At 39.5% G+C, this 21,181-nt stretch overlaps 1 protein-coding gene across 1 annotated transcript; it reads left to right on the forward strand.

Annotated features, from left to right (window-relative positions):
* The first annotated feature begins 10,815 nt into the window (after nucleotides 1-10,815).
* LOC123385636 (putative olfactory receptor 2B8) lies at nucleotides 10,816-12,320 on the forward strand. The gene has a single exon (XM_045058462.1). The coding sequence runs from the start codon at nucleotides 11,190-11,192 to the stop codon at nucleotides 12,126-12,128; it is 939 nt and encodes a 312-aa protein (XP_044914397.1). The 5' UTR covers nucleotides 10,816-11,189; the 3' UTR covers nucleotides 12,129-12,320.
* The last annotated feature ends 8,861 nt before the right edge of the window (nucleotides 12,321-21,181 follow it).

The following is a 21,181-nucleotide window of genomic DNA, read 5'->3' on the forward strand; positions in this document are numbered from 1 at the left end:
GAAAAGAATAGTGATGAGAGTGGACATTCCTGTGGTGTTCCTGATCAGGGGGAAATCTATGTTTGTCCCCCTTGAGGATGATATTAGCTGTGGGTCTTTCATATATGGCTTTTATGATGTTGAGGTATGTTCCTTCTATCCTGATTTTCTTGAGTGTTTTAATCAAGAAAGGATGCTGTGTTTTGTCAAATGCTGTTTCTGCATCGATCGACAGGATCATATGGTTCTTTTCTTTTCCTTTATTAATGTGATGTATCTCATTGGTTGATTTGCAAATATTGAATCAGCCCTGCAGCCCAGGAATGAATCCCACTTGATCAGGGTGGATGAATCTTTTTATATGCTGTTGAATTCGATTTGCTAGTATGTTGTTGAGAATTTTTGCATCTATATTCATCAGGGATATTGGTGTGTCATTCTGTTTTGCTGCTGGGTCTCTGTCTGGTTTGGGAGTCAAAGTAATGCTGGCTTCATAGAATGAGCCTGGAAGTTTTCCTTCCTTTTCTATTTTTTGGAACAGCTTGAGAAGGATAGGTATTATCTCTGCTTTAAATGTCTGGTAGAATTCCCCAGGGAAGCCATCTGGTCCTGAACTCTTGTTTATTGGGAGATTTTGATAACTGATTCAATTTATTTGCGGTTATGGGTCTGTTCAAATTTTCTGTTTCTTCCCATTTGAGTTTTGGAAGTGTGTGGGTGCTTAGGAATTTGTCCATTTCTTCCAGGTTGTCCAGTTTGTTGGCATATAATCTTTCATAGTATTCCCTGGTAATTGCTTGTGTTTCTGAGCGATTGGATGCAATAATTCCATTCTCATTCATGATTTTATCCATTTGGGTCCTCTTCCTTTTCTTTTTGAGAATCCTGGCTAGAGGTTTATCAATTTTGTTTATTTTTTCAGAAAAACAACTCTGGTTTCATTGATCTGCTCTACAGTTTTTGTTAGATTCTATATTGTTTATTTCTGCTCTGATCTTTATTATTTCTCTTCTTCTGCTGGGTTTGGGGTGTCTTTGCTGTTCTGCTTCTATTTCCTTTAGGTGTGCTGTTAGGTTTTGTATTTGGGATTTTTCTTGATTCCTGAGATAGGCCTGGATTGCAGTGTATCTTCCTCTCAGGACTGCCTTTGCTGCATCCCAAAGCGTTTGGAATGTTGCATTTTCATTTTCATTTGTTTTCATATATCTTTTAATTTCTTCTCTAATTGCTTGTTTGTCCCATTCATACTTTAGTACAATGTTCTTTCCCCTCCATGCTTTTGGAGGTTTTCCAGACTTTTTCCTGTGGCTGATTTCAAGTTTCGTAGCATTGTGGTCTGAAAGTGTGCGTGGTATGATCTCAATTCTTTTATACTTATGAAGGGCTGTCTTGTGACACAGTATGTGATCTATCTTGGAGAATGTTCCATGTGCACTCGAGAAGAAAGTATATTCTGTTGCTTTGGGATGCAGAGTTCTAAATATATCTGTCAAGTCCATTTGATGCAATATATCATTCAGGGCCCTTGTTTCTTTATTGATTCTCTGTCTAGATGATCTATCCAATGTTGTAAGTGGAGTATTAAAGTCCCCTGCAATTACCACATTCTTATCAATAAGGTTGATTGTGTTTGTGATTAATGGTTTTATATATTTGGGGGCCTCCGTATTCGGCATACAGACATTTATAATTGTTAGCTCTTCCTGATGGATAGACCCTGGAATTATTTTATAATGCCCTTCTTCATCTCTTGTTATAGCCTTTAATGTAAAGTCTAGTTTGTCTGATATAAGTAAGGCTACTCCAGCTTTCTTTTGACTTCCAGTAGTGTGACAGATAGTTCTGCATCCCCTCACTTTCAATCTGATGGTGTCCTCAGGTTTAAAATGAGTCTCTTGTAGACAGCAAATAGATGGGTCTTTTTTTTTTTTTTTTAAATCCATTCTGATACCCTACGTATTTTGGTTGGAGCATTTAGTCCATTTACATTCAGTGTTATTTTTGAAAGATATGGGTTCAGAGTCATTGTGATGTCTGTAGGTTTCATGCTTGTAGCGATGCCTCTGATACTTTGTGGTCCTTGCAACATTTCACTCACAGAGTCCCCCTTAGGATCTGTTGTAGGGCTGGTTTAGTGGTGATGAATTCCTTCGGTTTTTGTTTGTTTGAGAAAACCATCTCTCCTTCTATTCTGAATGACAGACCTGCTGGGTAAAGGATTCTTGGCTGCATATTTTTTCCATTCATCACATTGAAGATTTCCTGCCATTCCCTTCTGGCCTGTCAAGTTTCAGTAGCTAGGTCTGCTACTACCCTTATGTGTCTACCTTTGTATGGTAGGGCGTGTTTATCCCTAGCTGCTTTCAGAATTTTCTCTTTATCCTTGTATATTGCCAGTTTCACTATGACATGTCGTGCAGAAGATTGATTCAACTTGCATCTGAAAGGAGTTCTCTGTGCCTCTTGCATTTTAATGCCCATTTCCTTCCTCACATAGGGGAAGTTCTCAGGTATGATTTGTTCAAGTATACCTTTAGCCCCTTTGTCTCTCTCTTCTCCTTCTGGAACTCCTATGATATGGATATTGTTCCGTTTTACTGCGTCACTTAGTTCTCTAATTCTCCCCTTGTACTCTTGGAGTTTATTTCTTTTCCTCAGCTTCCTCTTTTTCCATAATTTTGCCTTCTAATTCACCTATTCTCCCCTCTGCCTCTTGAATCTGTGCTGTAGTCGCCTCCATTTTATTTTGCACTGCATTTATAGCATTTTTTAATTCCTCATGATTATTTTTTAGTCCCTTGGTCTATGTAGCAATAGATTCTCTGCTGTCCTCTATGCTGTTTTCAAGCCCAGCGATTAATTTTATGACTATTACTCTAAATCCTTTTCTTTTAATTTTTAAAAAATGTTTTTATTTATTTTAGAGGCAGAGAGAGACAGAGTATGAGCACGGGAGGGGCAGAGAGAGAGGGAGACACAGAATCTGAAGCAGGCTCCAGGCTCTGAGCTGTCAGCACAGAGCCTGATGGGGGGCTCGAACTCACAGAGTGCGAGATCATGACCTGAGCTGAAGTCGGACGCTCAACCGACTGAGCCGTCCAGGCGCCCCTGTTATTCTAAATTCTTGTTCCTTTATTTTCCTTAAATCGGTTTTGATCAATTCATTAGCTGTCGCTACTTCCTGCAGTTTCTTTTGAGGAGAATTCTTCTGTTTCATCATTTTGGCTAGTTTTTTGTCCTTTATGTGTCTTAAAAGCTTGTTGTGTGCTCTGCACCTGTGAGCACTGCTCTATTAAAAGAGGGCCATACAGTGTCCAGGGGCTGGCCCCTCAGGAGGTGTTTCTTCAGAGATTGTTACTTGCTCTGTGTTGTTGTGACTTTGGTTATTTTATTACCCTGCTCATAGTGGTATTTTGGATCCTCCACAAAGTGTGCTTTGATTTGTTCCTTGGAGTAGCCCTGTAAAGGAAAACAGATAGACAAACCGGGGCCAAAAACACTCAAACACATAAAGAAATAACAGAAACAAGCAAATAAACGAAAACAAAAAACTAAGGAGTAAAACAAAAACCCCCAAGCACCGACTACACCTACAGAAGGGGTGGAGGTGGTGCTGTTGGAAGAGCAGATACAAAGAGAGGAATGACCAGAGGAGGGGGAAGGAGAAAAAATAAGCATTGACTAGGCAGAGAGTCTAAGAGGCTTAATGCAGAGAGAGAAAGGAGTGCAAAGAAGGAGGTGTAGAACATGTATCAAGAGAATGGATTAAATATGTCTGTTTAGAGAAACCAGTAACCAGAGTAACCAGCTGAGGGGAGGGAAGAGATAAGGAGGAGAAATGGGGGGAAGAATATCTATCTATCTATCTATCTATCTATCTATCTCTATATGTATATGTATATGTATATGTATATCTATATCTACATCTACATCTATATCTATATCTATCCAGATATCCAGAATTGACCTAGAGTGAATCCGGGCAGTGCTGCTGCACTTGTGGGGAGTAGCTGTCCTCAGGGTCTGTGCCTCTCTGGTGGATAGACAGTTTCCCAGTGCAAAGGGGCGTGGTTTGGGGCAACTGGACCCACCTCCACTAAGGGCCCAGGGAGTGATCCCGGAGTCCCCGCCTTGGTGGTGTGTTGGTGGGGGGAGGGAATGGTGATCCCCCAGTCTCTTCTTCATGGAGCCAGACCTGGTGGACTCTGTTTGAGTAGCCCTCACTATGCCGCGGGTGCAGACAGGATTTAAAGTCCTTCTGTGTGAACTCTGGCACTGGGGGAGCGCCTCTCAGTATGGCCGATATGTGGTCCCAGCTGGCTTTGTCTGTGCTGCCCGCACTTCAGGGAGGACCGCCTTCTTCTACTGCCGACTGAGCCGATGCCCTCACCGCTGAGCCCCGGGGGTGGGGGGGTGGCAGACACAGGCTGACACAGGCAGGCTTGTCTTTTCCCACAGCACTCCAGGGAGACGGCTGCCTTTTCCTTTTCTTTCTCTTGTCCAGATGCAGTCCTACACTTCCCTGGCCACTCTTTCTTTTCCTTTTGTCTCTCTGCAGAAGGGGGTCCCTCCCCTCCGTACCCACTCGGCCTTTTTTTTTTTATCTCCCCTTGTTCGCAGCCACCCACCCATCTTTTCTCCAGCTTTCCCATTTTCTTCCTGGTAGATTCAGCCTCTTTTCCTCCCAGGCTCTGGTGTTCAAAGTCCTTTGCCCTCTACACTTCTTTGTTTGAGAGATTCAGGAAGTATGGATCCCCCTACTTCTCTGCCATGTTGCAGATCTTGTAGTTTGTGAGTTTCTAGGAGTTTGCCAATACCTTCCGATGGCCAGTTTTTTGGCAAATCATTTTTCATAGTATTCTTTTCTAATAGTTTGTATTTCTACAAAGCTGGCTATGATCTCTCCTCCTTTATTCATGATTTATTAATTTGGTTCCTCTCTCTTCTTTTTGAAAAGTCTGGCTAGAGGTTTATCAATTTTGTTTATTCTTCCAAAGAACCAGCTCTTAGTTTCAAGGAACTGGTCTACTGTGTTTTTTGTTTCTATATCATTTATTTCTGATCTAATGTTTGCTATATCCCTTCTTCTGCTTGCCTTGGGCTTCATGCAGTTCCTTTGCTAGCTTCTTTAGGTGAAAGGTTAGATTATGTATTTGGGGCCTTTCTTCCTGTCGAGTGTGGCCTGGGAACAGGCAGGTCTTTCATTCTCTCCCTCCTCCGGACATCCAGAATGTCAGTTCTCCCCGTAACTATCAGGATGGGATCTACCTGGTATGTGAATACCTGAGAACATCCAAGTCTCAGAAAGTTTTAGCAAGACGTAGTTTATCTGCTTAGGCAGAACATGGTAAATGAAACTGGAAGTTATGGATCTTTGAGAAATGGCCACAAAGTACCCATCAATTTTCTTCCATTTTTCTTATTGAGTATTTGTAAGTCTCCTGATGAACTCAAAATCAATTTGAGCTTAAATTTAAATAAATTTAAATTAATTTAGCTGAATTTAATTAGCTGAATTTAAATAAACCATGTACACATATTAACAACGCAGGTAATTTTTTAAATTATTTGAGGACACCATTAAAACCAATGGTTATAAAATGTACAGTGTTTTACAGAATTTGAGTTTTTTCCCCCTAACCACATTAGAAGTTTGATAGAATTTGGTGGCCCTTTTTTATATTCATGCTAAAGATTAGATGTGGTTAATTATTAGCTCTGTGATCCTGTATAATTGGTTATGAATGAAATTAAATGAAAAATGTATTTACGTATTTTACATTTAAAATTAAGCAAGTGAATGGATTGCCTTCAGTAACAGGTTAGAAGATGAATGCATATGTGTAAAAGTATCAGACTGTATGCCTCCATGCTTTCCCTTTGTTCTATATTGTCTTTGAAATTTGATATTTCCTCTCTATGCTAATATCATATCAATGTTTATTAATTTAAATATTTATTTTCTCCCTTACAGTTACCAATATATCTAAAATATGTATGGAGTTTTTAAATGCTAGGTTGAAAATTACATCAGGGAAGTTCCATTTGGTGTATATTCTGTCCATGAATCTTTAGTTTGATTTTATTGTTAACAAGAAAGCTGATCCTTCAAGTGCATATAAGTAAGCAAATGATGAGGAAAAAAGTAGCAAAAAACCTGAATGTTTTACTTGACACAGTGTGTTGTGTGTGTGTATGTGTGTGTGTGTGGGGGGGGCACGTGTGTTTCTCTGTGTGTGGTTGCACTTAGGTGATGCATAAAGGACACGATTTTCCATCCTTCTATCCTTGCACAGGATCATGAATGGACTCTCATATGAACGCTGTTGGTGACCTGCTCAGATGCTCTTTACCTGCTGGGGCTCCAATCCAAACCCTAGTTGGTATGAGTGTGGGCTCCAAGGTTCACAGCCATTCCCTTCTTGAGAGAATTGTCCTCAGCTGAAAGGGAGCCACATAGCCAGGCAGTCTGGGGAAACAGGTTGGGGCAGCTCACAGCCAGTGACAGACTATAGGAGGTACGAAAGGTGCCAATGCCAAGGTAGGCCTGAATCTGATGCAATTCATGCTCCAGAGTCATGTTGTCCAATTCAGTAGTAAGTACACACAGGAAGCTATTTAAATTTAAATGTATTAAAATTAAGTAAAGTGTAGCATTCAGTGTCTTAGCTAGGATATTTTATTTTAATTTATTTACTTAAATAATTTTTAAAATGTTTATTCTTGAGAGAGAGAGAGACAGACAGACAGATAGACAAGAGTGTATGCAGGGGAGGGACAGAGAGGAGATACAGAACCGAAGCAAGCTCCATTCTCTAAGCTGTCAACACCGAGCCCGACGTTGGGCTCTAACCCACAAATCATGAGGTCATGCCATGAGCCAAAGTTGGATGCTTCATGACTGAGCTTCCCAGGCACCACGATTTCTTGGATAGGACACTTTAAATGCTCAGGTATGACAGGTAGAGAGTGGGCGTAGTATTGGGCAGTGAAGACAGAGTATTTCTACCATCACAGATGGATGGTTCTGCTGGAGAGTTCTGTCCAACATCTCATGGGATCAGGCTCCTGCTCTGTTCCACTGGAGACCACATCCTTGCTTAGCAACATTCTCTGCTGTTTTCCTTCCCTCACCCCATTTATCCCGAGAGCATTCCCTGAATAAACAACACGCCATGGAAATCCTACTTCATTGTCTTCTTCCACAGAACCTTCCCTACAGCCCTGTCAGTGTTCATCACATCTGTCTAGTGATGGCTCCTTTCCCTTCATTTGCTCATCCTTCCTCATCATCGAGGGCCTGTTCTCATATGTCTGAGGTCAGCTCAGACCCATGAGACAGAAGCATCAAGAAAGCAACAGCGATTGAGTCGTAGCACTGAGGCTGCACAAATCTTGCCCCCACTTTTTCAGGATTCATTCAGGAACTGGATAGGGCAGCATGTGTATGTCAAACCTAACAGTGAATGTTATATGTTTGAAACAACACCTTAAATGGAGACATTATATTGAGGTCTTTTGTCTTTAAACTGTGTAGTATGCATACTGAGCATCTAGTTTTGTGGACATTTGCATTCTTCCACCAAAACGTTTAGAGTTACATGTAGCATTGAACACTTAGGGTAATTGCTCTATTACCTTAGGTCTGTCAGTAGTAAGCATTTAACGTCTTTCATTTGATGCCTGTTTTCTCGTTATTGTAAATTGAGTTCTTGTGAGATGTTCTTTCAATTATATACTTTTTTGATGGTAATTATTGTATAGAATGCCACTTTTTTTTTGCAAAATCTGTTTTTATTTTAACTAATATTTTTTTCTCTCTTTCTATATATAACATGTCCTTTTAAAGTATTTTTTGTGTGCAAAGTAATAATCTGTGTGTAATTAAAAAAAATTTTTTTTCAATGTTTTTTATTTATTTTTGGGACAGAGAGAGACAGAGCATGAACGGGGGAGGGGCAGAGAAAGAGGGAGACACAGAATCGGAAACAGGCTCCAGGCTCCGAGCCATCAGCCCAGAGCCTGACGCGGGGCTCGAACTCAGGGACCGCGAGATCGTGACCTGGCTGAAGTCGGACGCTTAACCGACTGCGCCACCCAGGCGCCCCTGTGTGTAATTTTTAGAACTGGATTTCCTGTATCAGATTATTTCATGAGAGCTGCTTTCTACATTCTGCATATATGTCATATATATAAATATATATTTATATAAACATAAATTTATATTTAAATATAAATTAATATAAATATATTAAAACCCATCCATACACATATAATATTGTGAAGCAGCAAGAAATTTGTACAAGTTCATTTCACCACCTCTTTATCTTTTCTCAACTGTCTTCCTAGTCCTTATCCATATGGACTATTAAAATATATCATTATTTTATTCTAATGGTGCAGTAGTATATTGGTATTTTGTTTGGATGAGTTAGCATTTTCTGTTTGCTCTCCTTCACTTTCATGAGTGTTTCCTTTATTAGGAAAATTAAATAGTTTGTCAGCTGGGCTTTTTGTGGCTAAGTTGGTTAAGCCTCCGACACTTGATTTTGGCTCAGGTAATGGTCTCAGAGGTGTGAGGTTGGGCTCTGTGCTGACAGTGAGGAGTTTGCTTGGGATTATCTTTCTGGGTCTCTCCATCTCTCCCTCTACATCTCACTCTGTCCCTCCCCTGCTTGTGCTCACTCTCTCTCACACAAAATAATAAATAAACTGAAAAAATTAAAGCAATAAAAATGTGTCAGCAATGTGTTTCAGATGTATGTATGTATATTTGTGCACGTGTGCATGAGAACGAACCATGGTTTGTTTTTATTTACTCTTCTGAGAACGTGTGAGTGCGGGGATATTCCCCGTTGTTGCACATTTAGGCTGTCCCTGATACATTTATAATTAATTCTATTAAGAAATTGTTGGTGCATAGATTTTGTTTTGTGGATACCACTGGTCACATGTTCATAGGAAATCAAAGGAGTTCTAAAACAGTGTGAATTACCGCATCCTTTATTCCATTGCTATCAACATTTATTTTATGCCAGATTTGTACCCGTTTCTTTCACACATTGGTTTGAAAGAAACTTGCTTCATATATTAAATCTCTTGGAAGAGTTAAAAATGTGCTGGATGCCTACCCTTCTGAATATGATAGAACTGAAATACTCGTGTCCTGAGGCCTCTTTCGTTGGTATGTTACTATGCTCATTCAGTACTGCACAGCTGGATGGAAATGGTCATCAGACGAGCCTTAGAGCTGGCATTGTGTTTGATCTAGAGTGACTGTCTCTGCAGGCTACCTTCCAGAATGGTGACCATTCATATAATATAGATGGGTGTTGGAGAGTTTGTATACTACCAATATATCCTTTCCTTTAGGCCTTTCCTTGTACTACATTAAGGTTTGCATTATAGCTCTGCGACTTGTCATGGCTTTGAGAATGTATCTGTGTTTATCTCTATATATTTAACCAAGTAATTATTTTATCCTAGGAAGTGATGCAAATCATTACATTTTGTACATAGATTACCCATTTGGATAATGCTTTAAAAAGTTCTGATTAGAATGGTGATATGGAGTAATCCTACCTCTTTGAGGAATTTTATGAAGGTTGGTGTAATTACTCTAATGGAGTAATGTGTGAAACACAAATCTGCAGAAGGAAGAGTTAAGTGTTGGCCCCTGGATTTTAGAGTTCTGATTCCAAAGGACTCTGCACAGCCAATGAATTTTCAGAGTTCCTGTTAAATTGGCATGGTAATTTTAAGCATCTTTGGGGTTAACGTTAAGCACTGTTTGAATGGTGTTGTTCTCAGGTTTTCTCTCATTGAGTATTTGTTTTACTTCCACACACACACACAAAGAAACCTGATATTTGTTTGTATGCAGAACTAGCAGCGATGTGTTGAATGTAACTGAATTCTTTGTAGAAATATATTCTAGGTCATAAATTCCTATAACTGAATTTATTTTTGAGATCATGTTGTATCATGACCTGTGCCGTGTGTGGTGTGTGTATTCCAGTTGTGTGCAATTATGAGATACATATGAAAAATAATGAATCTGGGGTGCCTGGGTGGCTCAGTCGGTGAAGGGTCTGACTTCGGCTCTGGTCAAGATCTCACTGTTTGTGAGTTCAAGCTCCATGTTGGGCTCTGTGCTGACAGCTAGGAGCCTGGAGCCTGGTTCAGTTCTGTGTCTTCTTCTCTCCCCCATTTCCCCACTTGCACTCTGCCTTTGTCTCTCTCTCAAAGATAAATAAACATTAGAAAAAATTTTAAAAATGCTGACTATCACTCTGTATGCACCACTTTCCTATTCTTTCTGATTTCCCTCCCTCTTTTCCCTTATCCCGATTTTCTCGAAATGCACACATATTTTTCGTTTATTTTATTGATTTTAAATTCTCTTTTTTATTTTTTTGAATTTACATCCTTATTAGTTAGCATATAGTGCAACAATGATTTCAGGAGTAGATTCCTTAAGCCCCTTACCCATTTAGCCCTTCCCCCTCCCACAATCCCTCCAGCAACCCTGTTTGTTCTCTGTATTTAAGAGTCTCTTATGTTTTGTCCCCCTCCCTGTTTTTATATTATTTTTGCTTCCCTTCCCTTATGTTCATCTGTTTTGTCTCTTAAAGTCCTCATATGAGTGAAGTCATATGATTTTTGTCTTTCTCTGACTAATTTCATTTAGCATAATGCCCCCCAGTTCCATCCACGTAGTTGCAAATGGCACGATTTCTTTTTTTTTTTTTTTTTTTGATTGCTGAGTAATACTCCATTGTGTATACACACACACAATTCTTTATCCATTCATCCATTGGTGGACATATGGGCTCTTTCCATACTTTGGCTATTGTTGATAGTGCTGCTATAAACATGGGGGTGCACACACATATTTTTATAGTACTTTCAGCCTACTAGGCTGAGAATGAAATACATTTTGTACCTATGACTGATGCAGACACAGGTACATTATTTGATTTTTCTTACATTAAATATTATAATTTTCTTTTGTGACAATATTGAATTAATTGGTATGACCTATGACAATTTCATGAGTTCATGATTTATTCAAAGAGTTACTTGTATACTCCCATGCCCTGTCTTATAACATGCTAAATTCACATCCTGCCAACATTTTATTGCTTTGAAGATTGCTTTTAAAAATTGCTAAATACTTGCTGTTGACAGGAAACATGTGGTAAGAAAGAATGGACCCGAAAAATGGAAGTTCTTTCACTGGCTTTATCCTGCTGGGTTTCTCTGACCGGCCTCAGCTGGAGCGAGTCCTCTTTGTGGTTCTTCTCATCTTCTATCTGCTCACCCTGCTGGGAAACACAAGCATCATTGCGTTGTCCCGCCTGGACCCACACCTGCAGACTCCCATGTACTTTTTCCTGTCCAACCTAAGCTTTCTGGACCTGTGTTACACGACCAGCACTGTTCCTCAGCTGCTGGTTCATCTCAGGGGAGCAGACAAATCTATCTCCTTTGCTGGCTGTGTAGCTCAGCTGTTTGTCTCTCTAGGGTTGGGATGCACAGAATGCATTCTGTTAGGGGTGATGGCATTTGACCGCTATGCAGCCGTCTGCAGGCCCCTGCACTACACAGTGATCATGCACCCCCGTCTCTGTGCCCTGATGGCCTCTGCATCATGGGTCACGGGTTTTGCCTACTCCTCATTGCAGACGGTGCTCATTTTTCTTGTACCGCTTTGTGGGAAGAATAAAATAGACCACTTCTTTTGTGAGGTTCCCCCATTGCTCAAGCTTGCCTGTGTTGACACCACTGTGTATGAGTCTGAGATCTTATTTTTCAGTATGGTCTTTCTTTTCATACCTGTGGCATTAATCACATTCTCCTATGGTCAGATCATCAGAGCAGTGTTAGGAATAAAGTCAGCCGCAGGACAGAGGAAAGTGTTTGGGACATGTGGGTCCCACCTCACTGTGGTCTCCCTGTTCTATGGCACGGCCATCTATGCTTACCTGCAGCCCAGCAACAACCACTCCCAGGATCAGGGCAAGTTCATTTCTCTCTTCTACACCATTGTCACCCCCACAGTCAACCCCTTCATATATACCCTGCGGAACAAAGATGTGACGGGTGCAATGAAGAAGGTGTTCTGTTGGGACTATGACTCCAGATGACTGGGGTGAAGACTCTTTGATGGAACACTTTGAATGTCAGAGGCTTTAAGATTGTGTGTCCTTTACGTGTCGTCCAACATTTCCCCTGACAACTCTCAAGGGAATTTCCTTACCTCATTCTTCTTTTTAAGTAACATTTTCTGTTTTAAAACTTTTTAAAAAAAAGTTTATTTATTGAGAGAGAGAAAGAGATAGAGAGAGCGAGAGAGAGGGGGAGAGAGAGAGAGAGAGAGAGAGAGAGAGAGAGAGAGGAGGATCAGAGACAGAGGGAGAGAAAGAGAGAGAATCCCAGTCAGGGTCTGCATTGTTAGTAGAAAACCTGATGCAGGGCTTAAACTCATGAAGTGTGAGATCATGATCAGAGCCAAAATCAAGTGTTGAATGCTGAACAAATTGAGCTAACCCAGTTTCCCCCTTACCTCATTCTTTTATGCAACGAATGTTCAAAATCCAAGCTCACGGATTCATTGCAACCTCCAGAGAGGCTGATTTAGTGTCCCAGTGCATCTCCATCATATTAATGTTTTAAAAATCTGCACAGGTTTTTCTTATTTCATCCCCTTTTGGGTGTACTATTCTAATTGCCAAAGACATTTAGGTCCATAGCATAAAAGGCGTAGTCAAAATAAGAATAGGAACCACTAAAACAGTGTAAGAAATATTAACATTTTAGCACATTCTAGCAATTTCCGGAGGCATATCACTTATTCTTGCATTTGATCATGGCTCTGTTAGAAGGCTGTAAGTTGACTGTATCACAGCTTCTTGACAGAATTGGTGGGCACCCACGGGATAGATGAAATTTAGGTCAGAGAAAATCCTGGGAACACCAATCTTGACACAGTCATTCAGATATTAGGCCCCAGTGTGACCGTACCTGTGTGACAGTAATTTTACATAGACTTCATGTCATAGGGGGCGATGGCATGATGCACTCATCCCAGGGACAATGGGAGCATCAGGTAGCAATACAGCAGGCGGTGCTTATGTGTAATGTGTGTAATGTGCGATGTGAGGTGTGCACCTCGCTTGAATTTATGATGAGCCACCTCATTCATTAAAAATGACTTTTGAGTGGGCACCTGAGTGGCTCAGTCGATCGGGTGTCTGACTTCAGCTCAGGTCATTATCTCATGGTTCGTGGGTTCAAGCCCTGCATTGGGCTTTGTTCTGTCAGCTCAGCCTGGAGCCTGCTTCAGATTATGTGTCTCCCTCCCCTGCTCATATGATCTCTCTCTCTCTCAAACATGAATAAACATTAAAAAAATGAGTTTTGAACACATCGAATGACAAAAGTACTATTTTATATTCTACTTTTTTTTTAAACCTACAGTAATGCAGCAAATGTTTCAAAGGTAAAATATATTTAGATCCTTTCTTCATACCATTTTACAAATTGTTTGATCCAGGCGTGAAGTGATTAAGGCTTTTGTATCTCACATCTGCCAAAGATTCCATACAATTTGAATGCAGGGATATATTATAAAAATATGAAAAATGACCTCCATTTTCCAGGAAATCCCATGTTCTTTGGAGCTTGTTTAGATTCACCAGAAGAAAATTTAAGGAATGAATAAAATGTATATTAAGTGTTAAAAATCTCAATATGTCTAAGCTTTACATATAGCCATCGCATTATGAAATAACATACAGTTCTGAATGATGAATAATAAATATAAACATCTCATAACAAGTGAATGTGACATTGTAGCCTTTAGATCTTAATTAAAGCTCAGTTTGCATATAAATATGTTTTGTGTTGTGGATCTGAGTTTTTGTACATATTATTGTCATGAACAGTACATTCTTTGTGGTTCCAAACAAATTTTAGGATTGTTTGCTCTAGCTCTGAGGAAAATGCTGGTGCAATTGTGATTGGGATTGCACTGAATGTGTAGATTGCTTTAGGTAGTATTGACATTTTAACAATATTTATCCTTCCAATCCATGAGCATGGAATGTTTTTCCATTTCTTTTTATCTTCTTCAATAACTTGGTTATTGTTGATAATGCTGCCATATGAACATTGGGGTGCATGTGTCCCCCTCGAATCAGCATTTTTGTATCTTTTGGATACATACCTAGTAATGCAATGGCTGGGACATAAGGTCTATTTTTAATTTTTTTGAGGAACCTACATACTGTTTTCGAGTGGCTGCACCAGTTTGTATTCCCACCAATAGTGTAACAGGGTCGCCTTTCTCCCCATTCGTGTCAACAACTGTTGTTTTCTGAGTTGTTCACTTTAGCCATTCTGACAGCGGTGAGGTGGTATCTCATTGTGGTTTGGATTTGTATTTCCTTGATGAGATGTTGAGCATCTTTTCATGTGTCTATTAGTCATCTGATTGTCTTCTTTGGAAAGGTGTCTATTCAGGTCGTCTGCCAATTTCTTTCCTGGATCATTTGTTTCTTGGGTTTATTATTTGAGTTTGACAAGTTCTTTAGAGATTTTGTATACTATCCCTTTATCTGATATGTCATGTGAAAATATCCCTTCCAGTTTTCAGAAGCTTTTTAATTTTGTTGATTGTTTCCTTCGCTGTGCAGAAGCGTTTTATCTTGATGAAGCCCCAATAGTTCATTTTTGCTTTTGTTTCCCTTGACTCCAGAGACGTGTCTAGTAAGAAGTTGTTCCAGCCGAGTTCAAAGGGGTTGCTGTTTGTGTTCCCCTCTAGGATTTTGATGGTCCGTGTCTTACATTTTGGTGTTTCATCCATTTTGGGTTTTTTTTTTTTTTTAATTTTTTTTTCAACGTTTATTTATTTTTAGGACAGAGAGAGACAGAGCATGAACGGGGGAGGGGCAGAGAGAGAGGGAGACACAGAATCGGAAACAGGCTCCAGGCTCTGAGCCATCAGCCCGGAGCCTGAAGCGGGGCTCGAACTCACGGACCGCGAGATCGTGACCTGGCTGAAGTCGGACGCTCAACCGACTGCGCCACCCAGGCGCCCCGGTGTTTCATCCATTTTGAGTTTATTTTTTAGCATGGTGTAAGAAAGTGGTCCAGGGTCATTCTTCTGCATGTCACTGTCCAGTGTTCCCAGCACCATTTGTTGAAGAGAATGTCTTTTTTCCATTGGATATTCATTCCTGCTTCGTCAAATATTAGTTGGCCATACACTTATGGGTCCATTTCTGGTTTTCTGTTTTGTTCCATTGATCTACATTTCTGTTCATTATGGCAGTACCATACTGTACTCACGACTACAACTTTGTAATATAGCTTGAGTCTATGATCATGATACCTCCAGCTTTGCTTTTCTTTCTCAGGATTGCTTTGACACATCTGAGTCTTTATGGTTCCGTAGCAATTTTAGGATTGTTCTAGCTCTGTGAAAAATGCTGGTGATATATTTATAGGGGTTGCATTAAATGTGTATGTTGCTTTTGGTGGTGTGGATATTTAACAATATTTGTTCTTCCAATCTATGAGCATGAAACGTTGTTCCCTTTCTTTGTGTCTTTCTTTCATTTCTTTCGTAAGTGTTCTGTAGTTTTCAGGGTACAGATCTTTTACGTCTTTAGTTAGGTTTATTCCTAGGTTATCTTACGGTTTTTGGTGCAATTGGAAATGGGATCCATTCCTTGATTTCTTTTTCTGCTACTTCCTTATTGGTGTGTAGAAATGCAACAGATTCTTGTATGTTGATTTTCCATGCCGTGACTTTCCTGAATTCAGGATTAGTTCCACTAGCTTTTGTTGGAGTGTTTTTCAGGTTTCTACATAGAATATCATGTCATCTGCAAATAGTGAACGTTTGACTCCTCCCTTGCTGATGTGTATACCCTTTATTTCTTTTTGTTGTATGTTGCTGAGGCTAAAAGTTCCTGTCCTGTGTTAACTCGTAATGGTGGGACCGAGTATCCTTGTCTTATTCCTGTCTGTAGAAGAAAGGCTCTCAGTTTTACCCCATAAAGGATGATATTAGCTGTGGGTCTTTCATATATGGCCTTCATAATGTTGAGGTATGTCCCATGTATTCCTATGTGGTTGATGGTTTTTATTAAGAATGGATGCTGGTGCTTTCAACAATAGGTAAACTATGGAAAGAGCCTAAATGTCCATCAACCGAGGAATGGATAAAGAAGATATGGTGTATATATACAATGGAATACTACTTGGCAATGAGAAAGAATGAAATCCTGACATTTGCCGCAACGTGGATGGAACTAGAGGGTATTACGCTAAGTGAAATAAGTCAGTCAGAGAAAGGCAGATACCATATGTTTTCACTCCTATGTGGAAGCTGAGAAACTTAACAGAAGACCATGGGGGAAGGGAAGGGGAAAAATAGTTACAGAGAGGGAGAGAGACAAACCACAAGAGACTCTTAGCGAAAGAGAACAGACTGAGGGTCTATGGAGGGAGGTGGGTGGGAGATGGGCTAGATGGGTGATGGGTACTAAGGAGGGCACTTGTTGTGATGAGCACTGGGTGTTGTATGAAAGTGATGAATCACTAAATTCTATTCCTGAAACCAATATTGCACTGTATATTAACTGACTATAATTTAAATTAAAAAAAAAGTGGGTGGATGTAGGAAGTATAAAGCTAAATGAAATATAGAGAGTCAGAGAAAGACATATAATTTGAGTTTACTAATATGTGGAATTTAATAAACAAAAGAACAAAATAAAAAGAGGCACATCAAAAGAAACCCAACATTTCCTGCAATGTGGATGGAACAGGAGTGTATTTTCCTAAGTGAAATAAGTCAGTCAGAGAAAAATATGTTTTCACTCCTATGTGGAAGCTGAGAAACTTAACAGAAGACCAAGGGGGAAGGGAATGGGAAAAAATAGGTACAAATAGAGAGATATGGAGGCAAACTGTAAGAGACTCTTAAATACAGAGAACAAACTGAGGGTAATGGGGGGGATGGTTGGGGGAGAGAGGAAAATGGGTGATGGGCATTGAGGAGGGCACTTGTGGGATAAGCAGTGGGTAAGTGATGAATCACGGAAATCTAGCCCCCATATCAAGAGCACACTACACACAGTGTATTAGCCAACTTGACAATAGATGATATTAAACAGAAGATGTGGGCATATATATATATATATATGCCATGGAATATTACTCAGCCATCAAAGAGAGTAAAATCTTGCCATTTGCAATGATGTGGATAGAGCTAGAATGTATTCTGCTAAGTGAAATGTCAATCAGAGAAAGACAAATACCATATGATATTACTCATATGTGGAATTTAGGACACAAAACAGATGAACATATGGGAAGTGTGGGAGAGAGAAGACGGGAAACAAATCACAAGACACTCTTAATGATAGGGAACAAACTGAGGGTTGGTGGAGGGAGTTGGGTGGGAGATGGGCTAGATGGGTGATGGGTACTAAGGAGGGCACTTGTTGTGATGAGCCCTGGGTGTTGTATGAAAGTGATGAATCAGTAAATTCTATTACTGAAACCAATATTGCACTGTATGTTCACTAACTAAAATTTAAATTAAAAAAATGTGGGTGGATGTAGGAAGTATAAAGCTAAGTGAAATAAAGACAGAGAAAAACATATAACATTTGATTTCACTCATATGTGGAATTTAATAAACAAAACAAAAGAACAAAATAAAAAGAGGCACATCAAAAGAAACCCGACTCTTAAATATTAAGAATAAACTGATAGTTACCAAAGGGAAGGTGGGTGAGGGCAGGGTGAAATAGGTGAAGGGGATTGAGTACACTCACCATGAGGAACACTGAGTAATGTATAGAATTGTTGAATAGTAATCTTGTATACCTGAAAGTCATACCACACTGTATGTTAATTACTGGAATTAAAATTTACATGTAAAAGTAAATAAAATAAATATAGTTTTCCTCATCCCCCATCAAACAAAGGATGGATGCTGTATTTTGTCAAATGTGTTTTCTGCATCGGTTGACGGGATCATATGGTTCCTATCCTTCCTTTGATTAGTGTAGTATATCATGTTGATTGACATGTGCATAGTGGATGGCTATGCAAATAGTGAACCAGCCCTGCAGCCCAGGAATAAATCACACTTGATCTTGGTGAATAATTCCTTTAATTTACTGTTGAATTCAGTTTTCTATATCTCTCTGGTTGAGAATTTTTGCATCCAGGTCATCAGGGATACTGACCTGTTATTCTCCTTCTTAAGGGGCAGGGGGTTCTTTGTCTGCTTTTGGAATCAAGGTAATGCTGGCTTCATGGGATGAGATTGGAAGCCCTCCTTCCATTTCTGTTTTTTGCAACAGTTTGAGAAGAATAGATATTAACTGTTCCTTAAGTGTCTGGTAGAATTCCCCTGGGAGGCCATCTGACCCAGGACTCTTGTTTGTTGGGAGATTTGTGATTACGAATTGCATTTCTTTGCTGGTTATGGTCTGTTAAAATTTTCTATGTGTTCCCATTTCTGTTTGGTAGTTTGTGAGTTCTAGGAATTTGTCAGTATCTTCCTGAAGGCCAGTTTGTTGGCATATCATTTTTTATCGCATTCTCTTATAATTCTATTTCTACAATGTTGGTGGTGATCTCTCATCTTTAATTCATGATTTATTTATTTGGTTCCTCTGTCTTCTTTTTGATAAGTCTGGCTTGAGGTTTATCAATTTTGTTTATTCTTCCAAAGAACCAGCTCTTAGTTTCAGTGAGCTGGTCTACTGTGTTTTGTTTGTTTCTTTCGATATCATTTATTTCTGCTCTGATCTTTATTATTTCCCTTCTGCTGGCCTTAGGCTTTTTTAAATTTTAACATTTTTATTTTTAAATATATATTAATTTACATTCAAGTTAGTTATCCTATAGTGCAACAATGATTTCACGAGTCGATTCCTTAATGCCCCTTACCCATTTATCCCATCCCCCTCCCGAAATCCTCTAGTAACCCTGTTTGTTCTCCATATTAAGTGTCTCTTATGTTTTGTCCTCCTCCCTGTTTTTATATTATTTTTGCTTCCTTTCCCTTATGTTCATCTGTTTTGTATCTTAAAGTACTCATATGAGTGAAATTATATGATATTCGTGTTTCAATGACTGACGAATTTCACTTAGAATAATACCCTCTAGTTGCATCCACATAGGTGTAAATGGCAAAATTTCATTCTTTGCCATTTCATTCATAGCTCTGCTATGAACATTGGGATGCATGTGTCCCTTTGAAACAGCATACCTGTATGCCTTGGGTAAATACCTAATAGAGCAATTGCTGGGTCATAGGTTAGTTCAATTTCAATTTTTTGAAGAACCTCCATACTGTTTTCCAGAGTGGCTGCACCAGTTTGCATTCCCACCAGCAATGCAAGAGAGATCCCCTTTCTCCACATCCTTGGTAACATCTGTCGTTGCCTGAGTTGTTAATGTTAACCATTCTGACAGGCGTGAGGTGATATCTCATTGTGGTTTTGATTTGTATCTCCCTGTTGATGAGTGTTGTTGAATATTTTCTAATGTGTCAATTGACCATCTGGATGTCTTCTTTGAAGAAGTGTCTATTCATGTCTGTTGCTCATTTCTTCACTGTATTATTTGTTTTTTGGGCATTGAGTTTGATAAGTTCTTTACAGAACTTTGGATACTAATCCTTTATCTGATATGTCGTTTCTTCCTCCATTCCCTTGGTTGCCTTTTAGTTTTGCTTATTGTTTCCTTCGCTGTGCAGAAGGTTTTTATTTCGATGAGGTCCCAGTAGTTCATTTTTGTTTTTGTTTCCGTAGCCTACAGAGATGTGTTGGGTAAGAATTTGCTGTGGCCAAGGTTGAGGAGGTTTTTACTGCTTTCCCTCTAGGATTTTGATGGCTTCCTGTCTTACATTTAGGACTTTCCTCCATTTTGAGTTTATTTTTGTGTGTGGTGTAAGAAAGTGGTCCAGGTTCATTCTTCTGCATGTTGTTGTCCAGTTTTCCCAGCACCACTTGCTGAAGAGACTGTCTTTATTCCATTGGATATTCTTCCCTGCTTTGTCAGACATTAGTTGGCCATACATTTTGGGTCCATTTCTGGGTTCTTTATTCTGATCCATTGATCTGAGTGTCTGTTTTTGTGCCAGTACCGTACTGTCTTGAAAATTAAAGCTTTGTAATCAGCTTGAAGTCTGGGATTGTGATGCCTCCAGCTTTGGTTTTCAAGATTGCTTTGGCTATTCGGGGTCCTTTCTGGTTCCATACAAATTTTAGAATTGTTTTTTCTAGCTCTGTGAAGAATGCTGTTGTTATTTTAATAGGTATTGCATCGAATATATAGATAGCTTTGGGTATTATTGACATTTTAGCAATATTTTTCTTCTTATCCAGGAGTATGGAATATTTTTCCATTTTTTGGTGTCTTCTTGAATTTATTTCATAATCTTTCCATAGTTTTCAGCATATGGATTTTTCACCTCTTTGGTTAGGTTTATTCCTAGGTATTTTATGGTTTTTGGTGCAATTGTAAATGGGATCGATTCCTTGATTTCTCTTTCTGTCGCTTCATTGATGGTGTATAGGAATGCAACCGATTTCTGTGTATTGATTTTATATCCTGCAACTTTGCTGAATTCATGGGTCAGTTGTAGCAGTTTTTTGGTGGAATCTTTTGGGTTTTCCATATAAAGTATCATGTCACCTGCAAAGAGTGAAAGTTTGATCTCTGTCTGGCCAATTTGGATGCCTTTTATTTCTTTGTGTTGTCTGATTGCTGAGGCTAAGACTTCCAATACTCTGTTGAATAACAGTGGTGAGAGTGGACATCTCTGTCTTGTTCCTGCCCTTAGGGAGAAAGCTCTCAGTTTTCCCCCATTGAGGATATTAGCATTGGGTCCTTCATATATGGCTTTTATGATCTCAAGGTATGCTCCTTCTATCCCTACTTTCTTGAGGGTTTTTGTCAAGAAAGGATGCTGTATTTTGTCAAATGCTCGCTTGGCATCCATTGAGAGGATCTTATGGTTTCTGTCCTTTCTTTTATTGATGTGATGAATCACACTGATTGTTTTGTGGATATTGAACTAGCCTGCATCCCAGGTATAAATCCCACTTGGTAGTGGTGAATAATTTTTTTAATGTGTTGTTGGATCCACTTGGCTCCTATCTTG

This window comes from Felis catus, chromosome B2 (genome assembly GCF_018350175.1).
Source record: "Felis catus isolate Fca126 chromosome B2, F.catus_Fca126_mat1.0, whole genome shotgun sequence".
Classification (NCBI taxonomy): domain Eukaryota; kingdom Metazoa; phylum Chordata; class Mammalia; order Carnivora; family Felidae; genus Felis; species Felis catus.

Bases quoted from the DNA above. Each gene is read 5' to 3' on its own strand.
- LOC123385636 (XM_045058462.1), top strand. From the start codon at position 11,190: ATGGACCCGAAAAATGGAAGTTCTTTCACTGGCTTTATCCTGCTGGGT.